At 37.5% G+C, this 23,780-nt stretch overlaps 1 protein-coding gene across 8 annotated transcripts; it reads left to right on the forward strand.

Moving 5' to 3' along the window:
* Positions 1-3,674: 3,674 nt before the first annotated feature.
* On the forward strand, positions 3,675-21,323 carry LOC132035913 (SAC3 family protein B). Of its 8 annotated transcripts, none has more exons than XM_059426067.1 (16): positions 3,675-4,037; positions 5,523-5,756; positions 5,994-6,206; positions 10,723-10,953; positions 11,819-12,034; positions 12,106-12,341; positions 13,245-13,345; positions 13,462-13,677; positions 14,492-14,719; positions 14,807-14,898; positions 14,985-15,078; positions 15,608-15,700; positions 15,787-16,378; positions 16,454-16,598; positions 16,674-16,788; positions 19,426-21,323. In XM_059426067.1, exons 1-16 carry the CDS (start codon positions 3,928-3,930, stop codon positions 21,130-21,132), a joined length of 4,623 nt encoding a protein of 1,540 aa, XP_059282050.1. In that variant the 5' UTR covers positions 3,675-3,927; the 3' UTR covers positions 21,133-21,323. The 8 variants fall into 8 exon arrangements, with proteins under 8 accessions (XP_059282050.1, XP_059282051.1, XP_059282049.1 ...); XM_059426068.1 differs by having other exon boundaries at positions 16,463-16,598; XM_059426066.1 differs by having other exon boundaries at positions 3,676-4,037; positions 15,787-16,598.
* The last annotated feature ends 2,457 nt before the right edge of the window (positions 21,324-23,780 follow it).

Here is a 23,780-nt window from a genome sequence, read left to right on the forward strand (position 1 = left end):
ATACATCAGATGTGCAGAAGTAGAAATCCAAGAATGCAAGTACCAAAATCTCTTCCTCAAATTATGCAGATGATTGAAACATACAGACCATACATAGTGAGCAAGCTAGTGAGATGGAATATGCCTATGCCAGGGTGGTTTAAGTGTAACTCAGATGGTGCTTCTAGAGGCAATCCAGGGCCAAACTCAGTGGCATTTTGTATTAGGAACTCTGTGGGAGATCTGGTGCAGGCAGCAGCTAGAAGAATATCATATGGATCAAACTTAGTTGCTGAAGCAATGGCTTTACAGGAGGGGATTAGATACCGTGTGAAAAATAATCTATTGCCAGTAATCTTGGAGACTGATTCAATGACTCTTAAAATGATCTTGACAGGACAATGGGAAGTACCATGGAGTATCTCTTTTATCATAAAAGATATTACAAGATTGAGGAGGGATAAGCTAAGGAAGTGAGAGTGGAACATGTACTGAGGGAAGGAAATGGATTGGCAGATTTTTTGACTAATTTTGTTTTTGATTTTGCAGGTGATCATCAATTCAATAGTTACCAATCACTTCCAAGGAAAGCAAGACAGATTCTCGAATACCGAAAAAGCACGGATGCCATACATCGAATCGGGCAAGCCAAAGATCATCGGATTCAGGGAGATTAACACATGAAATAAGGGTTCGTAGGATTTCAAAAGCTGCAGAATCGGGCCTAGAACGAGAAGCGAGATTGAATAGAAGGACTTTTGGACAGGTTACAACAGTGGCATTAGTGTGATTACATGCTCATTCTGTTGTCACATATCTAAAGGATCTTTTTATACAATCATTCTTGAAGGAAAAGGCCAACATTACATAGGTCTGGATCAAACACAGAAACAAATTTGAACATGAGGAATTTTACGAAAGAATTCTATTCCATCCTTGAAGCTTGAATTTTAATTCAATGGACTGTGGATCCATAGCACCTGGTGGGAGCTTGAGGTGTCAACATGGTATCAAGTCAAGGCCAAAGGATTTGCAATAGACAAGCTTTTAGATTTCTTTTTGGCTTCATGTATTTTATTTCTTTTATTTTCTGCATTTTTAGCTTTTCGTACAGAACTTTGATTTTTTTTTTTTTTTTAATAAAGCACTATCAGGCAATCTGCTTGGTAGTTTTGAGAAAAAAAATAATATGACTCAGAAAATTCTAATAATTAAAGATAGAATAAACCCAAAACATCATTGTTTATCTAGTTACCTGCAAACCATAGCATGAAATAGAAAATAATAATAATTATAGGTAAGATAAACCCAGAACATCATACTTTATCTCATTATCTGCAAAACATAACATGAATCATGAATTTCTAATAATTTGAAACTTTATCCATATGATTATCTGCAACACTATAGATCATGTAAAAAATTTACTAAATCATATCATTATTACTAAGAGAAAAATAAAACGAAACCCAAAATATCAAAGAGATAAAACCTGCATGTTATGTTTTGCAATTTGATCATACCTGCATGTTATGTTTTGCAATTTGATCATATTGATATTAGTGGATAAGAATCATATATTCATATCCAATCCTAAAAGTAAGAGGAAAAAAAAAAAAAAAGAAAGACATTATTCGACATTAATTGATGCTGAATCCAATATGCTAATAAAACTCCATCTATAAAAGTAATAGGAAGTTTAAAGTATTGTTTTCCAAATGGACTTGAAATAACTTCACGAAACCCTAGACTTCTTGACCAAATAGGATATACCTCCCAAAGTGTAGCAAACTGGAGATCTCTTAACAATGACAACAACAACAACATACCCAGTATAATCCCACCAGATGGGGTTTGGGGAGGGTAGAGTGTACGCAGACCTTACCTCAACCTTTTGACGGGTAGAGAGGCTGTTTCCGATAGAATCCCGGCTCAAAGAGAGATGAAAAAGCATCAGGAATAATAAACAGTAGTAATAAGCAATAACAACAACAAGATAATATGATAAATAACATAGTAAAAGAAGCAATCAAATAGTACTGGCGATAGGAACAAGCAATTTAAAGCAGTATAAAAGGCATGGTGAAATACTATAGAAAGTAAAATAATTTGATAATCGTAGTACAAGCAACAACAAATAGTACCAGGAATTGAAAGATAAGGACTTACACGGATAATACTACAACTGTTAGTATGAAATGATAAGTAAGACAATACTCAACTACTTGTTAACCTTCTACCCTAATTCGTGTCTTCCATAATCTCCTATCTAGAGTCATGTCCTCGGTAAGCTGGACATGCGCTATATCGTGTCGAATCACCTCGCCCCAGTACTTCTTCGACCTACCTCTGCCTCTGCTGAAACCGTCCATAGCTAACCTCTCACACCTCCGCACTAGGGCGTCCATACATCTCGTCCGCACATGTCCAAATCATCTCAGCCTCGATTCCCGCATCTTATCCTCCACCGAAGCCGCTCTCACCTTGTCCCGGATATCTTCATTTCTAATCTTATCGCTCCTAGTATGCCCCACACATCCACGCAACATCCTCATTTCCGCAGCTTTCATCTTCTGAACGTGAGAGTTCTTGACTGGCCAACACTCCGCCCCATACATCATAGTAGGTCTAACCACCACTCTGTAGAACTTGCCTTTAAGTTTCGGTGGCACCGTCTTATCACACAAGACTCCAGATGCGAGTCTTCATTTTATCCACCCTGCTCCAATACGATGTGTGACATCATTATGGATATCTCCATTATCTTGGATAATAGAGCCAAGATATTTGAAACTCTTTTTATGTTGAATGACCTGGGTTCCAAGCCTTACTTCCACGTTAGCCTCCCGCTTTACGTTACTGAACTTGCACTCTAAGTATTCTGTCTTGGTCCTACTCAACCTGACCCCTTTAGACTCCAAAGTCTATCTCCAAACCTCCAACTTAACTTTAACTCCGCTCTGAGTCTCGCCAATCAGAACAATGTCATCTTCGAATAACATACACCATGACACCTCACCCTGAATTTGCCGCATCAGTCCATCCATCACCAAGGCAAATAAAAATGGGCTAAGAGTTGATCCCTTGTGCAACCCCATCACCACTGGAAAGTGCTCCGTGTCTCCTCCCACAGTCCTAACCCTGGTCTTGGCTCCATCGTACATGTCCTTGATTGCCCTAATGTACGCCACCGGTACACCTCTAACCTTCAAGCATCTTCATAGAACCTCCCTTGGGACTTTGTCGTATGCTTTTTCTAGATTCATGAATACCATATGCAGGCCCCTCTTCCTGTCCCTATCTTTTGCTCCATATGTCTCCTGACAAGATGAATGGCTTCTGTAGTTGAGCGTTCTGTCATGAATTCAAACTGGTTCTCAAAAATAGACACACTTCTCCTCACCCTCATTTCCACCACCCTTTCCCAAACTGGAGATCTCTTAGCCTCTTTATTTGAGTAACTAATATAAGGATTAGGAGTCACGCATTGAACGGATTAGAAAACACTTAGGACTCCATAATTAATAAAGAGTATAAAAAATGATTAATATTATGGGGATATTATCGTCTTTCAATATTTAGTGAAAATTATTAGTACTTTTAATATACATACATATAGATAGATAGATATACCCTGCGAAACAACCCCTTAAGAGGCGAACATGTGAGCGTCACGTGAGCTATTAAGAACATAAGGGAATTGGCCCAGACCTATTTATCTTTAAAGCAGCGGTCCAGACCGGCAATAGTGTCGCCGATTTAGGGAACGGCTCGCCGGATAACAAGCAGTCGGCAACACGGGTTTGAAGGTGCTTATGATTTGAGCCAAATTTGGATTTATCCAGCAAGCAAACTGAACACTGAGAGCCCGAGATAAACAATTATTAAATGAAGAGAGAAGAGAAAACATTGGTGTTCACTGTTGTTGTTCTTGTGTAAGGTCGAAGAATGGCGTTTCAGGGATTCGGGAAGAATACAGGTCCTATTGGTCCTCCAAAAGCCCAAACCCCTTTTGGGACTCCTTCTCCTCCTCCTTCTACCTTCCCTCCATCTCCCAGGTACTCTCTTCTCACATATTCAGCACTTACTTTTTGTTTTTTATTGTGTTTCGATAGATCACACTATTTCGCTGTTGTTACTCTTCTTTTGTTCTGAATCCTCTGTACTGCTTTCCTTATTAGTTTTCATGTTCTCTTCACTGCCGTATTTCCTTTTCCATAACTACTTTGGTTTGCTGCACTTGAGCCTAGGGTCCTTCGGAAACAACCTCTCACTTATTTGGATTACACTGGGTATGTAGTTGTTGTTACTAGGGCTTTAGGCATATTCAGAAACAATATTGATGCTTTCTTGGGGCTGTAACCAATTTTTTGCACACCTTGATTGGTTGTTGGAACTTTGGAATAATAGAATTAGAAATGATCATGTGTGTGGTAGTGACAATTGCTATATCCTGTACAGGAGAGGCATACCCTGGGTTCATTTCTAGTAGGCGTTTGTCCAGAGATTCCAAATATTTTTCACTTTATTTTGGAATTTATGCAGTTGGAGTTGAAGATGGAATTTTATTTTGTTGTACTTTATGCAAAGAATATTTAGAATAATGTTCATGGCTGAATGTACTTTGCAAATGTAAAATACAACTTCAAAAGTGACAAGTGAGTTGGAAAACAGGTTATAAGCTGTTCTCCGAATTTGAAATACGATTTCAAGTTCAAGTTGGATTTGGAATTTTCATGGCCAAACACCGATTTTCATGAAGTGAAAAATTATCCAGAGAAAAGTGAATTACTTTTATTGCCAAATGGGTCCCTAATATAACTTGATTGCTTGCTATGAAAAAGAAAGTGTCAATTTGCTCCCAGGGGTTAACTCAATTGGCTAAGGTTGAGGGACTTGTATCTTAGATCACATCACAAGTTGGAGCGTTGCGCCAAGTGAACTAAGTCTAGTATTTAAGTGGAAAAGGGTAGAAGGGGTGGGCCTATCACCCCCCGAGTTTTGAGGGCTGAGGTTTCCTCGGTCATAAAAAAGAAGAACAAAAAAAGTGTCAATTTTCACTGTCCTTATTACTTGAAAATGACCTTTATAACAATCTTCCTTCCAAGCAACAGTTCTTTCCATCATAAGTATCTGATAACTAAAACCTTTAACAAAAAAAAGTATCTGATAGCTAGATGTTTTAAGACATAAATACTACTTTTCAAATATATTCTAATTGGCTTTAGTGGCAAAACAACACAGTCATGTTTAAACATTAAGAAAATTAGCTTCAAGTCCAATTATTTTCTCAGTGCTACAAGAAGTGCAGATTTTTAACACCTTGAGATAGAAGTGAGTACGAGTTAACTACTGTTATGACAAGTAACAATTAACCAGTTGGCTGGACAATCTGCCATTAACTCATTCAGGTGTTTTTTGCAATAGTAAATTGAAACTCTTTATTCCTTAAAATTTTAGAATCAGGTTTCGCATGGTTTGTGGAGATTATATATACACTTTAAGGCTAACTGAATATTTTTGCTTCGTCAACTTTCCTGTAGACCCAGTGAGACTCTTCCTAAATGGGGTTATGGGCAAAAATACATCTACCATGATTATGATGCCCAAGCAGACCAACAGTCTCCTGAAATAGTGCCACCTTTAGCTTCAGTGTATGCTGAAAGTACCCTCTCTGCTAGTGGTCCCCATGTTCAAGATTTCAGAAGAACTGGGCCACGTACTTCATTTCCTTCTGGTGCAGATATTTTGGGAGCCTCCAGGACCATGAGGGGAAGGTATATTTTTATTTCCTTGCAACTTTCACAAAAGAATTGTTCTCTTTTATTTGAAACATTCCAGTTTGATTCTTGACGTAACTTGTCCTGAGTAATGGCTGTCCCAAGAAATTCAATAAGCATATTTGATGCAGAATACATTGAGCTTTTTGTTAGTGTTTACAATGTGGAATTGCTAACCTTTTTCACTTAAAATGGACACTGAGCTATCTAATTCTTCCCACCCTTTTTTGGTAGTCGTTCAGATTTGATATTCAGTGATCAGAGCCGATTTGTTACCCAGCAAAATCAATCATCTCCATTGTTTCAGAACAGGAGTCCATCGGTTCCCCAGAGTACAAGGTCACCTTCGTTAGCTTTTCAGAGTCCATTGGTTCCCCAAAGTACAAGGTCACCTCCGTTGGCTTTTCAGAACAATCTTTACATAGATGGCGAACATTTGGCTCAGCGGTTAGTTTGGCTTCAATGACTTCTCTCTCTCTCGCTTGGTCTTTTTTAAATAGAGTATTGTCTCAATTTACTAGCATATGCACATGTGCCCGAGTGGCAGTCTAAGTCTGTCCATTCTTTCCCTTATTTGGTCATTGGCAGTTGGCAGATTAGTAATCTCTATCAGTGATTTGGCTTGTACAAATCCATTCGTCATCTTCTTGTGTACAAAAATATCTTTTTTTTCTGGCCTGGACACCACGGTTATAAAAAAAAGGTGTCTTATTTATATTTCCTTTTCCCGTCTACTAAGATACTTTTTTTCTCTCTTTCCTTGTGGCACTTTTTAGGTTTTTGTTTGTGGACTATTTTGGAAACAATATAACAAAAAAATAATAATAGGAATTTCTAAAGAAAGGGTATGCCAACCAAAAAGAATTAATGGATATCTTTTCAAATCTATACTTCTGTAGTTTACCTTGATACTTTTTAACCTTTACCATTTCAAAGAAAAAATTCGTAGTTTGGGTTTAAAAAGTACAAGTGACAACAGCGTTGATACCGAAGGAAGCTGACATTAAGTGTCAGTTTTACCAAGAGAAAAGAGGGTAGCATCGGCTAATAAGGAAAAAAATCTTGGAAGAGAAGATAATCCATACTTGAAATGCAAATACTAAAGTTTCCGCATAGGAATAACTTCTTTATGTTATTATACTTATGAGGAGTACTGGCCACTTTGTGAAAGAACCGATTACTTTTGTCTCCTTCTTTTAGCCATGGGATTCTATGACTTTCATGTCTATGAGATTATTATTTATCAAGTAATAAGATTTTATTAACAAAGGGCAGAAATCACCCGTATACAAGAAGTAAATTAAAAGTAGAAAACCTTACAAAAAAATATGGTCTTCTACGAACGTCACCCAACCTTCTATACCTACAAGAATCTCATGGGTGCACCAAAAAGAGTCTAATCCTCAAATGTACAAAATCCTTCTCAATTCCATCAAAAGCTCTCCTTTTTCTCTCTCCCGACAGTCCACATAAGTGTAGTGGAGCAACATCCCCAGCCAGGTGAACTTTTGCACATAAACACCAAATCACACAAGTAATCCTCCTCTTCCTCAACTCAATGTCTATGAGATTTCTTAAACGCAAGCAATTCGGCTCAACTCACTATTCGGCTTTTAGTTGGAGGATTTCTGTATCATTTTAATCTCTAAATAGAGCTACAACATCTAAGTTTTATCTTCTCCATTGTTTCCTTCTTTACTTGTCATTTCAACGTTGTTCTGATTCCAAAATTTAGATTTTCCCTTTAAAAATTTCAGTTTCTATGTACTTGAGGATCGTCCATCCTTTTTACCAAGTCAACAGAGCAAGCTTATCAGAGCCACGCGGCCGGACCAAGGATGCTCTTGAAGTATTCCAAATAGGTAGGGGATCACAAATATAGTTTTATATAACCTTAGTGAGCAAACTTACAACTGACACTCTATCAAAATAAGCTGGAAAATTTACAATATAGAGAACTTAGACCCTACCCATAAGACAACTTTAGATCCTATTATCTTAGTTCGAATTCAAAGCATGGCATGCAACTAACCGGATTTCAATAAATTTCTAAAAAGGGATTCCGACTTTGTAGGTGATAAAAATTACGAATGGAGCTCTCCAATAGTCCAATGCATTCAATAAAACAATGCAAGACAAGGTTTCAATGCACAGAACAAACCAAAAAAGTTAATTGTGTGATAAGTGAGATAGGCTATTTACTTCTTAAAAAAACAAGAAAAGAATAGTGCAATAGGTTATTAGGAATTTGCATTTACCGGACATTAATCTCTATAGCGAAAAGGTAGAAATTCTTACATTTTATATGTTAAAAATGAATGAAATTGTTTAGATGTTTCCAGGAAAACACTTCAACAAAATTTAAAGAAACTGTAATAAAAATATAAAGAAAGAGACTATGGAAGTTAAAATGTTTTGCTTATGAAAGAGTCTAAAGGTAATCATAGTTCAACATGCAAGTCTAGCTATAATTTCTTGGTGGACGCAGCTTAGAGACTTAGGGGTCGTTTGGTTGCTGGTTAGGAAGGGATTATTCATGTATCAAAACTAGCATAGTTACCATTTGTGGTTACTTTGTACAAAGTTCAGCACACAAGTATGGTGTTTGGGTACCATTTTACAATCCCACATGACTAAAACATGTATAAGTTATGAGTCAATTTATGTATAATTTTATGCAAGGTAGAAGATGGAATAACTAAACCCTGCATAACTAATCCTTGCATTACTAATACTTGCATAACTCTAACCAGCAACCAAACGACCCCTTAGGGTTTGATGTACCTTGATTGGGAGAGGAGGTTTAAATCGGGGATGGCTCCTCATGAATGTTGTCTATTCTAACTTGTGGGATGACAAAAGGTCTCCGTCTCTCAAACTCAGATGTTGTGATCACTTAAGCTTGAACAAAAATGTAGAACTTAATGTTTAGTGAATTTTATTTTCAAAAAAAAATGTTTAGTGAATTTTAAAAAGGCATTTGTAGCAAGTCTAGACTTGCTTACAACATCTTGACTTTCTAGTATGCAAGTAATGCACTTCCGTAAGCCCTAGGGTCTAAATGGCTGACAATAGGATTTCTATCAGTGAGAAGAAAAGGAGGTTTGGGTGGTGTCTTAACTACTACCTGATCAAAGCGGTCTTGATGTAGGCATCCTTTGCTTGTTGAGGCATTGATTATGAGAAGATGCCGAAGCTTGTATGCAGTACATTCATCCATTCTTATCTTGAGAATTCCGATCATCCTCTAAGCTGAGGGAAGTATCTCTGATCATGGATTCTTCCAGTTGTTGCAGAGCTTTTTATTTTTTTTTTATTTTTTAAGTTTTGAGATAGAATTGGCACAAAATCATTCAGAAGAGAGGATGTGATCCTTTTATCAGCTTCGCTAACGTGTCTCATATTTGAAAGAGAAAGCGAAAGGGACTACTACCTGACAGAGAAAATACAAAAACAATTTGGTTTCATTGACACTATAAGGGATCAGAAGCCAAATTAATTTGCAATCTATATTCTTCTTTAAAAGCTGTTGGATATATCCATATTTACCTTTTTAGACCTCTTTATACTTATGAAGTTTAAATGTTTAATAATGAAAAAAGAGAAAACATGGTAGAAGAGGTATACAGCGTAACGTCTTAACAAAAATACAGTTATTCACAGAGAACAACCAGTCTTTGTACATGGGGGATTGCCATGTAAAATGTATCAAAAAGGAAAAAGGAAGTTTGATATGGGGAGTTCTCTATCCTTTCAAAAGTTCTCGCTTCACTATGGACCACATTACCGCTTCCCTAGATTTCCTGCAAAGCAGCAATTCCTTGCATATTAGAACATGGAACATTCAACCCAAAACAAGTTCCATCACTACACGTTCCCTCTTCCCCGAGTTCCTGGTTAGTAGCAATTCCTTTCCATAAGTGGGAATGATGCATTCAACCTGAAACAGGCTCCAGACAGCAGTGACCATTTGATTAGCAACTTGCCAGTGCAGTAGCCGAGCATTGACGTCCTTTCCTGGACCTTCTCCCATAAGTACCATCTGCTGGATTTGCCCTTCTCAAGGTATCTGCAGTTGGATATACATCCCATGCTGCTGTCTGAACCAAAACAAGATACTGGGTTGCATGCCACTACGTGCTACACGTGTAAACCTTTTATTTTTTTATCGAGTAAAATGACAATGTAGATGCCTTGAAGAAATAAAGAAACTCTGGTTTGTCTTGCGGCCTTTGGATAAAAAAACTTCTGAAGTGTTATCTGATGGCTGAAATGCTGGTTATGAACCAGCTTAGTTGTCTTTGAGATTTGTATGCTTTCTGTTTGTTGGCCAATCTTGTTACGTTGAACATTTGACAAGCTTAAAAAGGCTCTTGCATGAGGAAATTATTGGTTATGTTTGATTAATAATTTGTTACGTTTCTCACTGAATACTTTGTAGAGTCATGCATTTGTTTAATTTAGTCTTTTTTTGTTCTTCCCCATCAATTTTTCATTACATTATTCTTGACCGATTTTCTGCAACTCTGAACAAGCTTATAGAGTTAGTGCATGCAATTTCTTTTTGGAATTTTTGGCAACAAGTATTTGTACGATGTTATGGCTGGTTGCAGTGGATTCTGATGATTAAGTATATAGAAAGATTTTTTATTGGAGTGCTTGGTGCACTTCTAGGCTAATCTTTTTTCTAACGCGGCGCTGGCTGATTAGACATGTCTTTTGGTCCTCATGAAGTCCTGCTAATTGTTATACCCCATGTAATCTTTTTTCCTTCTTAATTGTTTTTTATTGAGGATTTCTCATGCTTCACATGCTTATCGTAGTACTATGTTTAGAATTTTTACAAAGTAAAGCTACATCTTTTGTCCAAAAATTATGTTGTTATCATTCAGTATCATCCTTCTTTCTAAATTTACCACTTGTAGCTGGACTAACTCTATTTTATTTTGGGTTTGTCATGAAGGCCTTCTCTGCCCCCTCAGATGCGGGGCAACTCATCCCAGTCACTTCAAAACTTTCCAATCCGATTACCTCAGCAAAGGATGCCCTCGATTCCAACAAATTACGATCCTGGAAGACAGATTCCAGTGAAGCATACAGATCAAGTCTCAAAAAGAACGAGGTCCCCACCTCTTTCACCTCCTGACGGCGCATCTTTTGAAAAACCAGCTCTTGGTCTACGTGAATCCAAAAGGTACAACAGAAAAATCCTCGCCGCCAATTTTGTGTGTTTTTCCTTTAACAAGCACAAAGAATGTCAATGAAAAGTCTTGCTTGAGAGGTGCAGGATGTCGTGTGTTTTGCTTATTCAAACTATATTTCCTGTAAAGGTTTTACCTTGTCGTAACTTATTTTTATAGCTACCTAGCAATTATCATTGGGAGCTTGCAATGCATGGCTGTAAATTTTCTTTTTTCTGTCAAGCAATTATCAGGGGAGCCTTTTGCTTATAGGACTTGTTGAGTCCAACAAAAACAAGAATATTGAAGAAAAGTGAATCCTACGTTTACCGTAGATTCTTGCATAAATAGGGAATGTAAACAAAACATACTCGCTGGAGGTTGTGATCAGAGCATCCTGACAGTCTGCTTGATAGTTAGCTCAATTCAAAACTGAAACTCAAACTGAACCATTTGAGAATGGTGATCTAATAGTAATTTATCTCAAGACGTATTGAAGTTCTATTTTTCTTGTGCAAGTCACATAGAACTGGCACAATGACTTATGTGCTTACAAAGAAATTGTGTTTTCCACTGCGTATCTTGGCTGGATGAGTATCTCGATTGCTTCTAGTTTAAAAGGCCACTGAAGAAGACTTTGATGAGATGCAGATGAAGTTGTATTTTTGACAACATCGTTTTATATACATCTGCCATAAGCTTTTACATTTCAGCAATATTGGCCCAAACTTAAGAAGATCAAGTAGTCTCAGCCTCTCAGGAGAACTCTTATTATTGACAGTACTGCAAAAAAGGATCTATACATTTGAATTTGAAGAAAAAAAGTAGTGTGAACGAATTCGCCATTGATTTCCTGTTTTTCTTAAATTGTTTATTCAGGCCATCTACCTCTCCTTCCAAATTGAGGTCAAATGGTCCTCCTGACTCTCTAGCTCCCCAAAAGTCCCCAAAGCCTGGATGTAGTGTCAATGTTGAAGTTGATCCAAGTAATGCAGTGAACTTTCCAGTTCCTAAGAGGACCAAGTTTCCTTCCGTACCTTCATCTGATCAGGTTCTTCAATATGAATCCAATCATGCAGATGATGATATTCAACGGTAACAAATTATACAGACTTGCATCTCGTCCTTGCTAGATTATTATTTGTAAATCCTTTTCTTGTTGACAGAGAAACTGAGGCCAAGGCAAAGCGCTTAGCTCGTTTCAAGGATGATCTAAGCCACAATGTGCGAGATGATTCTAGTATTCATCATCAGTATCAATCTGTTGTGGACAGACCAAAATTTGCTGCAGAAGATAGTGTAGATTCAGCTGATGATTTCTCAGATGGCAATCTGCTCTCTGATTATCAAGGCTCAGAGTCTTCCGGTGTCATAATTGGGTCATGCCCTGATATGTGTCCAGGTATGTTGTCCAATTATTCATTTTATCTAGCACATTTGTTGAAAGTTCTGCAGCTGCCATGATGAGTTCACCCGTCCATGTCAATTGCTTGTGTGATCACGTGATGTCAAAAAAATCAGCTTTTCCCATCCAATCTCTCCTATATGTCCCCCTTCTCCTCCGGTATGACTAGACGAAAGAGAAAGTGGGTGCAATTCTTGAAGGTAACTGGTTTGGCGGAGGGAAACCTTAGTAGTAAGGACGTATATTGTGGCTTAGATTTTTTTTTTTTTCATTTCCGAAACTGATTGTGGCTTAGATTATTAATTTGTAAATCCTTTTCTTGTTGACCGAGAAACTGGTGGACCTTTTTTTTTTTTTTTTTTTTTGAAATTGTAAGCCTTCTCGATTGTCGTACTATAAAATAAAAGTAGTCAACTCTTTTTTCTTTTCCTGTTTCTGCCACTCCAATCTTCCCAGATTTACATGCTGAACTCCCTTCTTTATTGACTCTCTACTGTATAGTCTTCTCAAATGTCAATTCCATCCCCTGTACTATCTCGAAATTACTAAAAAGGCCTTAAATCCCTAACCCTGGTTTTATCTTTTTATCTGTCCTGTTGACTCTAACACCATCATTCTGTTGCTGGAACTTCCAGCTACAGAGCTGGCACCGGTAATCGTGCCTTGAACATGACGATATTCTCCCTTTCAAGTCACAATAAGCATTCCCGATTGCCAGTGGCCCTCTTTGAGAAACTGGAAGCTAGTTACCGTCAAAAATCCTTACTGTATCTTTTATTGGTCTGGAGCAGAAGTTAGCTTCCGGTTCATGTGTCAAACTCAAGAGCAAAGCTCAGTTTGTTCAGCTAATGAATTTCTCACCAGAAGTTGAACTCGTTCCTGAAATACTTTTTGTTGCAGAATCAGAAAGAGCAGAACGAGAAAGGAAAGGAGATCTTGACCAATATGAACGCTTGGATGGAGACAGAAAACAAACCAGTAAATTCCTTGCTGTCAAGAAGGTTTTTGCTGGAAACTCTTAAGAGTATTATCTCATTTAGGATATTAGAACAAGTTAAAAGTTCATGAGAGAATAAAAAGAAAGAATTGATGAACATTGCCAAATGATTCTTTTCAGTACACCAGGACAGCTGAGAGGGAAGCTCTGCTCATACGTCCGATGGCAATCTTACAGAAGACGATGGATTATCTTTTGAATTTGCTAGAGCAGCCGTACGAAGAAAGCTTTCTTGGCTTGTATAACTTCTTATGGGACAGGATGCGGGCAATCCGTATGGATTTGAGGATGCAACATATTTTCAACCATGAAGCTATTAATATGCTGGAGCAAATGGTTGATATTATTGGCCATGTTTATTGTTATATTGCTTTCAAGCATCTTTGCTTATCATTATCTATTCTTCCGGGAGGCTTTTTTTAAGTGAAACTTTCTATCAACTTTTCAAGGCTTTTATATGTGAATCATCTAAACTCATCCTGAAGTTGAGATATACACCATGATACTGATGGATTAAACTTATAAGCTTGTAACTTTTTAACATAATCATAAATTAGTTATATTTTTCTAAACATAAATTCTCTGCATGCTCTATGTGGAAAGTGGGATGGACAAATTTGGTGTTCGCCTAATTGTAAAGGTCAATTTGGTTTACTATTAATCAATCCATTATACTTGCAATGCTCTATTATTGTAATACGATATTATGGTTATGCAGTTTAGCATATCATATTGTGTTTTCTTGACTCCACCTATGTGAATATTTTAATTTTCAATGAGCTTGATTTACAGAGAGGTTAGCCATGTTGGGTTTGAGTATAAAGTGGCCAGTTTTCTTGTTTTATGTGAGACTACGCAAAAACTAGCTTCAGATGAAAAAATCTACTGCATGGAATCATATCATGGGTGTAGGAACAATTAACTGTTTGTGCTTCTTCAGAGGAAAAACAATTCTTTGCTGCTTGTGGCTCTTTGGCGGTGCTTGTTGGAGGATGTTTATTTCTTCTTTTCCTGGATATATGCTTATCTTTAGTCCAATTATTCTCTTACTTTAAATTCCCATGTCAAAGCACCTAAATTTTCTTGTTGATTTCAGTGATGTTACTCAGTTTTGAAATAGATTCTAATTTGTATTGCCTATCGGTTTCAGATAAGGCTCCATATAATCGCCATGCATGAATTATGTGAATACACGAGAGGAGAGGGGTTTTCTGAGGGATTTGATGCACATCTCAATATTGAACAGATGAACAAAACATCAGTTGAATTATTTCAATTGTATGATGACCACCGGAAGAGAGGAATAAATGTGGAAACTGAGAGAGAATTTAGAGGTTATTATGCACTTTTAAAGCTTGATAAACATCCAGGATATAAAGTAAGTCAATAATCAATTGAGCATGATTCCTGAATTTGTTTTCCAGAGTGTTTTTCTTTTTTGTGGAAGTATTGAGTGTTTTGCTAGGTTGAACCTGCAGAGCTTTCGCTTGATTTAGCAAAGATGACACCAGATATGCGGCAAACACCAGAAGTTCTCTTTGCCCGTGATGTGGCAAGGTTGTTTCATCATTGCATCATTAGGAGACCTTATAATTACCTTGCCACTAAGTCACCCAAGAATGTTTCTCCTTTCATAATTTCAGGGCCTGCAGGACCGGTAATTTTATTGCTTTCTTTCGGCTTGCAAGGAGAGCTAGCTATCTTCAAGCTTGCTTAATGCATGCTCATTTCTCAAAGGTATTACAGACACTTCCCTTAATATTTTAATTTAAGTAGTGGTGATTTGTCGAATTTGCAGATCCTTCTATCCAATTGCGTATTTTCATTCAATAATTTAACCAATCAACTACGCCTCAATTTCAGACGAGTTGGGATCTTAGCTATATGAATCCTCTATATTCATTCCACTCCATAGGGAACCATTTCATTCCAATTGAATATTGCCATTCTTTACAAAAAAAATTATGCTTTTCTTTTGGCAGAGTAAATAGAAAGGACCACTATAAGTGACTTGAGGCAATAGAAAACTTTTGTCAAATCAATTGCGGAAAAACTTTCCTTGTGTGGCAGTCCTGTAAATGATGTTGATCTCGTTGTTCATGTCTTGGGTGGAATTCTGAATTCCTTTGCTCGAGTGATTTTGTGCTCTTGTGTATGTCTGGCAATAGTTTCCGTTGTTTAAGGTTATAGAGGCAAACTTTTAAATATTTCACCTGTTCATAGATTTGCATTGTATTCAAGCATTTCATTTCCATGGTATTTCCAGTTACGGAACCAGGCCCTAGCTTCTTTACACTCTGGCCTGCAGAATAGCCAAGGAATCCCTGTTGCCCAAGTTGCCAAATGGCTTGGGATGGAGGTATTTTTTGAATATTTTCGCTGCCTGTGTTCTTATATAACAGTTTTTGAGTGGAGTAACTTCTTCTGTTGCTGGATATTTATCAGGAAGAGGACATAGAAGGCCTTCTTGAGTATTATGGTTTCTCATTAAAGGAGTTTGAAGAACCATATATGGTGAAGGAAGGTCCATTTGTGGAAGTTGACAATGACTATCCTGTCAAGTGCTCAAAACTTGTCCATAAGAAAAAATCAAGGACAATATTCGAGGATGTTTCAGCTCCGCATGTTGTATCAGTGTTGGAAAAAGAAACAGAACCCCTGTTAGATAAGGACCAACAGCAAAAACCTGCAGCTCTTCAATTTGTCGAGCCTGATAGTTCTCCACTGTCCATTGAGGAGGACATGCCTGATTATGAAACTGTTTCATCTCCAAAATATGAGTTAAAGGCGATTCCAATTACTAAAACAGAATTTTATCAGAAGATCAGACATGAAAGTCCACAGGCTCCTCCTAGTCATGCGGTGTCAAGTCTGCCAGCTCCTTCCAGTCCTTCGGTATTCTTTCCTCATATTTCCCCTGAGATTCAGCAGCAAGCTAGAGTTGGGAGTGCAGAAAAACCTGAAGTGCAGCTGCAAGCAAGAGTTGGGAGTTCAGGGAAACCTAAAAATGATGAAGTTGCACAATTTGGTGCAACAAGTATGTCCATTCAATTCATACCTGCCAGAGATGAACAGGAGAGCTCTCCAGTTTTTCCAGCTAATTATCTTGTAGAAGACACAGAGTTGCAGCACATGTTGGATGAAGAGAATGAAGATGAAGAACTGGTGGTCACCGGCGAGGAAGCTGAAACTAATGAACCAGCAGCAAGTTATTATGACGAAGAAGTTGCTGAGGCAAAACTTAAACTGATTATCAGGTGCAGCTTGCTCTACATGGACCTGATATCAGCTGCATTTACCCTTGTTTCTCTTCTTACCTTGTCAATTCACAGGATATGGAAGCGACGTTCTTCAAAGAAAAGGGAGATGCGAGAGGAGAAACGGTTAGCATCTAAAGCTGCTCTGAGTTCGCTCGCTCTTGGAATTCCAATGTGGCCCAACAGAACTGTAAGTAATGATGAAAATCTTCTTTCTTTTTCTCCAGCTTTGTCCAATTAAATTTCTTCATCTGTGATTTCTTATGATACAGTGTCGGTGCAGCCTCAGTATCCAGTAATAAGAACTCATCTATTTTTCTTTGTATACTGCATGAATAGTAAACACTTTTAACTAAATCATGATACTTGTTTTTGAAAACCGAGAAATCCCTGAGGGTCAGTGGCACACAGTTCGAAACTTGGTGGAAGATAGCCGCCCTTCTACCCTTCTCCACTTAAATACTAGGCTCTTGTTTGTGGCAAGGTTCGAACTCGTGACGTGCGCCTAGCCCACACATGTGCTCTTACTACTTGACCAAAGCCCTGGTGACAACTAAATCATGATTGCAGCCACCTTTGTTTTTTCCTTCTTTGGTTGAAGCTAGTCTTATTAGCCCTTGTATTATACAAGTGAAGGTTGATATTATGAAAATCTGATTATGTAGAGAGAAATTTTCAAGTTGCTATTTCCCTTCTATCTTGCTTTGATTTCACTTCTTTTGAGCCGAGGGTCTATCGGAAACAGCCTCTCTATCCCACGAAGCTAGGGGTAAGGTATGCGTACATCCTACCCTTCTAGACCCCACTTGTGGAATTACATAGGGTATGTTGTTGTTGTTGAAATTTTCCAGTTGCATTTTGATAATTTTTATTGGTCAACATTAGGTCGACATAAAATGGGAAGGATGAATTGTTTGTTACTTGAGGTATTGAGTGATCCGACCCCTAGTTACTTTTATGAGAACTGAGTGATCCAACCCCTGTTTACTTTTATTGGTGAGGTAGTAATTAACTATTACCTTTTCAATCAATAATCTTTTAGGAAACAGTTACTGGAGATGCAGAGGTAGTGCTGGTTCATCTTATTCTCTCGCTTTATTTTTCTATTTAATGGTGAAAACTGAAATTTGGCTCAACAGAACAGGAAAAAAAGTGATTTTTTGATGGGTCTGGTCTTTCAGGATGCGTTTGTGTCCACTGGCCAAAACTCAACTTACCTCCATTTTTGCCCATCTAAAAGTACTTGACCTCTCCCTTAAAATGATGTAATTTCCCTCTATCAGTTCATAGTATCATCTGTAATACATAGTCTAATAATTCAAATTTTAAAGGGTAAAATGGTGGATTAATTAGTCCAAAAGATGTTAACTGAATTTAGAATATTCCGCTCTCTCTGACCGTTTAAAAAAAAGTCCGCCTTCTCAATTCAAACTAATATGATCTGTACTTGTTTGACATATTTTGGACTAATTAATCAACATAACTAAAAAATTCAAGCTTTTATTTTAAAATTTTAAATGCTAATCAGTTTTCTTGATGGAAAGCTTTTCTCGATTTCTTCATATGGAGGGTCGATCGCTTAAAGGTTTAGAGAACAAAACTATTAGATTTCTCTTGCTTTTATTTGTTTGGAGGGGCATCACATTATAATCCAACCAGAATGCTTATAGTCTTATCTCTCATCTACATAAGAAATCCCTAAAATTTCCGACTGTTTGGGTGTAATTCTTCTCCCCCCTTCCACTTTTATATCTTATGTTGTGTGAAATAGGCATAGCAGTTATGACTTGATTGAAAAATGTGGAGTATTGCCATAAAGTAGGCCAAGGGTGTTGAGATTGAACCTTGTGTTGGAAGAAAAACATTTTGATTTGTGTAATATACATGAATTATCTTAGTCCATGAATTAGAAACTTATTGTATCAGTCTTAGAATGCATATATTTTTTGTTCATCAACTAGGGGAGTGAGAAAGTTAAGAATTAAATTAGGTACATGTACTATACTAGGTGCGTGCTAGAAGTTCTATAAATTATAAATACACAAGCACTACAACATTTTGTGTAAGCAAGTTGAATGTAGTAAAGAAGAATCATTTCCTCACTTGTCTTCAAATACAATTTTAGTGATTTGAGAGTGACCCTCCCCGAATTTTCGGACAAAGGGTAGTTATTGGAATGAATTGAATCCCAACCAAATGCCACAGACAAAAAGCATCATCTCCATCTATATCTCACCAAACATTCAATTAAATCTTCTGATCCCAGGGTAGAGGCCTCTCTCTTACAAAGGCACAACTACACACATAAAAAGATAAAACAATTGAATGCCACCCAAACAGAGTTGCTTGGTTGATAAACATGGTAAAAAAACAGAATTGCTTGGTTGAAATCTCAAGATTTGCAGGATGTTATCATAAAAGAAAGTCATTTATTATTTGGCAAGGTTGACATATAAGCTTCATGATAAACTAAAGATAGTTTAGAACTTTGCTGCATCTTTCTTTGACTCCGGCCTTGAATCTTTATTGCAAATCCCTAGACATCTACTGCACAATATTAACTTTTTACTAAATGGTGAAAAAATTATTTCTCTAATCCTGATCCATGGGAGCAAAAGAGAGGAAAGGAAATAAAGATTTCTTCTTCCAAAGAAGATGTTTCATTCAGATGTGCACATCAGCATTCTGCTCAAGAATGTTGCCATCTCACAAACAAGTTTTGCCATCTGTTGTGTCTGAAATTGCAAGTACATACACGTCATCCTTGAGCAGTTTTATGGTCAATTTAATTTCAACTGATATTTGCTATTGTTCCTCCTCTTTTTAGCAATACAGCACATCAGCCGAGTTCAACATTGATCGTGCTGTCTCAAAATGGTACCGAACTCAGGAAAGATCATGGTCAAGGCTGAATGTTTCAGATGTAGTTGCCACCACACTCCATGAAAAGAATGCAGCTGCCAGATGCCTTTGCTGGAAAGTAATTATATGTTGTCAGGATAATATAGACAATCAAAATGCGGTGGACCAGTTGAATGCCAAGTCATGGTTGCTTTCCAAGCTCATGCCTGCCAGAGACGAAGAAGATGATACACTTATAACATCTCCAGGCCTCTCTGTTTGGAGAAATTGGCTTCTTAACCAATCAGGCGGGGACCTTATTTGTTGTTTATCAGTTATCAAGTATACTAATTTTGAGAATCTGAATGACACAGTTGCAGGTGCAAGTGCGGTTCTCTTCCTGTTGTCAGAAGGTATCCCGTGGGATCTTCAGAAAAATCAGCTTCATAAGCTGTTAATGTCAGTACCTCCTCGTTCTCATTTACCCCTTTTGATCGTAAGTGACCTGTGCAAGGAAAATGTAGATCCTTCCACAATAGTAAAAGAACTGGAGCTACATGAAGTCCACGAATCAAGACTTCATTCCTTTAGTGTTGTTTACCTAAAAAACCAGCAGAGGATGGAACAGTTGAATGGGTTTTTCAGCGATGAGCAATTAAGAGGAGGACTAAAGTGGCTGGCAAGTGAATCACCACCACAACCAGTTCTCCAGTGTGTAAAAGCCCGAGAACTGGTTCTCTACCACTTGAATTCTTTGCTTGGTGAAATGAATGCTTATGATGTGGGTCCAAACAATTGTATCTCAGCCTTTAACGAGGCCTTGGATCAGTCAATGAGGGAAATAGCTGCTGCAGCTCATGCAAATCCTACCTGTTGGCCCTGTCCTGAAATAGGTTTGCTGGAGGAATCTAGCCATCAGTACCAAGCTGTGACCCAACACTTGCCAAGGCTGGGATGGAGCTTAGCTCCAAGAATTGAACCAGTTGTGTGCGCAATATCTGACTGCAAATTTCCATCTTTTCCAGATGATATATCTTGGTTACATAGCGCGGATGTTGAAAACCAAATATTACAACTTCAAAGTTGTCTAATAAAGTACTTCACAGAGATTAGCAAGTTGATGGTATTGCCACTTGCAGAAAAAGAGGCAACTGTTATGCTGCAGAAGTTTGTGCAGCTTCAATTCCAGAAATCACGCTACTACATTGTACCAAACTGGGTTATGATTTTCCGACGGGCATTCAATTGGCAGTTGATGAAGTTAGTTAAGGAGACATCTTTCTCTGTATATACCCTGATAAAGCATGATTTTTCCACTTCAATGCTTGGAGCTGTGGAACTTGAAGATTCTCATTACCATTTGTCACATCCATCTCTTGATGAAATGGTTGAAGCTGGACAGATGCTTCTTCCTGGATGTGCCATGTTTGACGGGCAAGGAAGAGCTTTCCAACCTTATCCAGGTATGGCTTCACATAGTGAAGAAATTCCTACAACCACTGATGCAGGCGAGGAAATAGACTATGGACATGATGAATTTGTAAAAGCCAGTTATAATACAATGAAAGATTTAAATGAGAGTCAAAGTGAACCTCTGGTGGCCATTAAGGAAACTGACAAACTTGGTGAATTACTGGAGAGGTGTAAGATTAAGCAGAACATGATAGATAAAAACTTGTCAGTATATTTTTAATGCATTACTTTTTCTCCCTCGCTGAAAATCTGTTGTATGTGTATTGTATCTTTGTATTATGAAGGGTCTAGCTTTATGTATCCTTGGAAGGGTCCTGGAATTTTGCTCTTACCGTTATTTTTAAATGAGACGATCGTAAGAGCTGAAGAATTTGTGCATTCTTCTCCTCCTTTTACTCCATCATTCAGCTTCGTGGTGTGCTGTCATTCTTACAAAATGCAATGAAAGGAAGTCTTCCATCTCAAAATTTACCTTGTGTTTCTATCCCGAAATATTCAAAAAACTTTATTTCACTATGCAACACTCTAAAATCTAGAAACTATTTCAAATGAACTATGGGAGGAAAACACGATTGGAGAGTCTTTTGACCCTTTTTTAATGAAGGATATTTTTCAAGGAAAGTGTTTTTATTTTGGTGTTTGGTTGTTTGAAAATGACTTACTTTTTGGGAAAACGTTTCCTGAAAAATATTTTCCGTTGTATAAAACACACCTTGTGGCGGTCGTTTTCTTCTTATTCATGATCAATTGATAGCAAACAATGATGCTGGATTTTGGTAGAAAGGTCGAGGGTTTTGGAGAGCCCATGAAAGTCGAACTAGGATGGACAAACCGATACAATTTTGTTGGTTAATCCATTTACCATCTGCGATATAATATTGTAATTAGTAAAACCCTCATTATTAATCTCTTAACATTTTTCCTAGGTTAAATACCATATTCTGGTCTTGGATTAGAGAAAATGTGGTGTTGCGCAAAAGATTTTATCCAAAGACCAAGTATGCAGGGATTTAGATTTGCTTATGTCCATATATTACCATCACAGTTTTCTCACCGGGAGTATTTTTGTGAACAATTTAATCAACCGGTGCCTTTTATATTATATTCCGTTATCTTAATCTTTCATACAAGAGAAGTAAGACCTTCCATAGCCAAACACAAGTGATGAATGTGATATCTGTAGACTGCGACATTGGCAGTTCTTAAACTGATTGAGTCTTAAGTTGCACACATTTACCAAAAATTGTAACACGTATAAGAGCTTTCAGGTATAATGAACCGGCATATGTTATAATGTTTATACCTTCAAGAGCCTATTTGTTTGACCAAGCTTTTAGAAAGTACTGATTTTAAATATATTGCTTTGTCGAAAGTGTTAATTTAAAAAAAGTGTTGTATAACTATAACAGTTGACCGTATTTGGCCATATCACTTAAGAAGCACTTTTCTTATTATTAGGAAAGCAACTTGTGTTTAATTTTTCTCAAAAGTACTTGTAAGCGTCAAATTACTAAAAAGTACACGTACATAATCTTGTTTGCTTGTGTGCTATGTGGCTCTATCTGACCTATGTGTTGAGACGAGTGTACGTCAGTAAAGAGGTGCGCACCACGAACTGTGCGATGTGTACAGGGCTTGTTCCGACACCGATTTGAGGAAGTAAGGGGTATGTGGATATTGGATTTGGAAGAAAGTGATGAAGTGCAGGTTGGTCTCGCGCCGTCATTCCCATTCGGGAATACAGGCTAGGTTGATCCACCACCATTCATTGCCCGTAGTGATACAACGTAGGTAGGTCCAGCACTATCACAACCAAACCTTAAGGCGTACCGCGTACGTGGTGGAGTACTAGAGGGAATATGCTATTCATGAATTGGTGTTATATGTCTCGTGTTATGGTATCTTCTGCATCTTATTGTTCGTGTTTATTATTATGCTTGTATTGTTTGACCTTGTCTCAGGAGTATAGTTTGGAGCCGTAGACCTAGTGGGTTATATATCTTATATATATAACTCATTCCACTACTTTTACCTTTTTTTCTTGGAATACTGTGGTTTCTCCTCTATCCGACTCCGCGAATACTTAGCATCTTGTTGCATTTTCACTGTAGTATTTGCACTACTAGAAACAAAGTGTTTTCCCACCGACATTCAGTGAGAAATTTGTGCTACAAAATATAATTTTCCCACCGTATTCCCACCGAACCAGTTCACTGAGAAAATGCATGGTGGGAAATAGGTTCCCATTAATGCATGGTGAAAAATAGGTTCCCATTGAAACGCTAGGAAACTTCATAAGTTTTCCGTGTGAAAACACTACTATTTCAATTTTTCCCACCAACATTCAGTGGAAAATAGCCACTGAATATTTTTCAGTGGGAAAATGGAGGTTTGCTAGTAGTGTTGTGAGCTGCCACTAGTTTGTGGCCCGCCAACTATTTATTCAGTTTTGTATATGATGTCTGGTGGATATTGTATTATCCTATATTTTCATACTTATATATTCCTTATTAGATGCACCATGACTATGATAATTTGGATATGTTGAGTATATTAGAGCCAATGAAACATATTGTGGATGCTGCACTTATTTCTATTAATGCTATGAAAATCTGTTAAGACTTATATTGTTTTGTTATTATTGTTGTTGGTTATACTTGTTAGTAAGGTTCGTCTTGCAGGTTGGGTTGTTAGAACTCGTAGGATGACGAGTTACGGGCAAGAAGTAATTTGGATTGTGACAAAATATAATGTGATGGATTTCCCACAAAAATAGAAGGACGAGGAGCATTCCTATGTTCATCAAGAGCCAACGAAAAGCAAGCAAATGGTGTTTCATAGTTTTATAGCAATGATTGAAAGACTCTG

This window comes from Lycium ferocissimum, chromosome 11 (assembly GCF_029784015.1).
Source record: "Lycium ferocissimum isolate CSIRO_LF1 chromosome 11, AGI_CSIRO_Lferr_CH_V1, whole genome shotgun sequence".
Lineage (NCBI taxonomy): Eukaryota > Viridiplantae > Streptophyta > Magnoliopsida > Solanales > Solanaceae > Lycium > Lycium ferocissimum.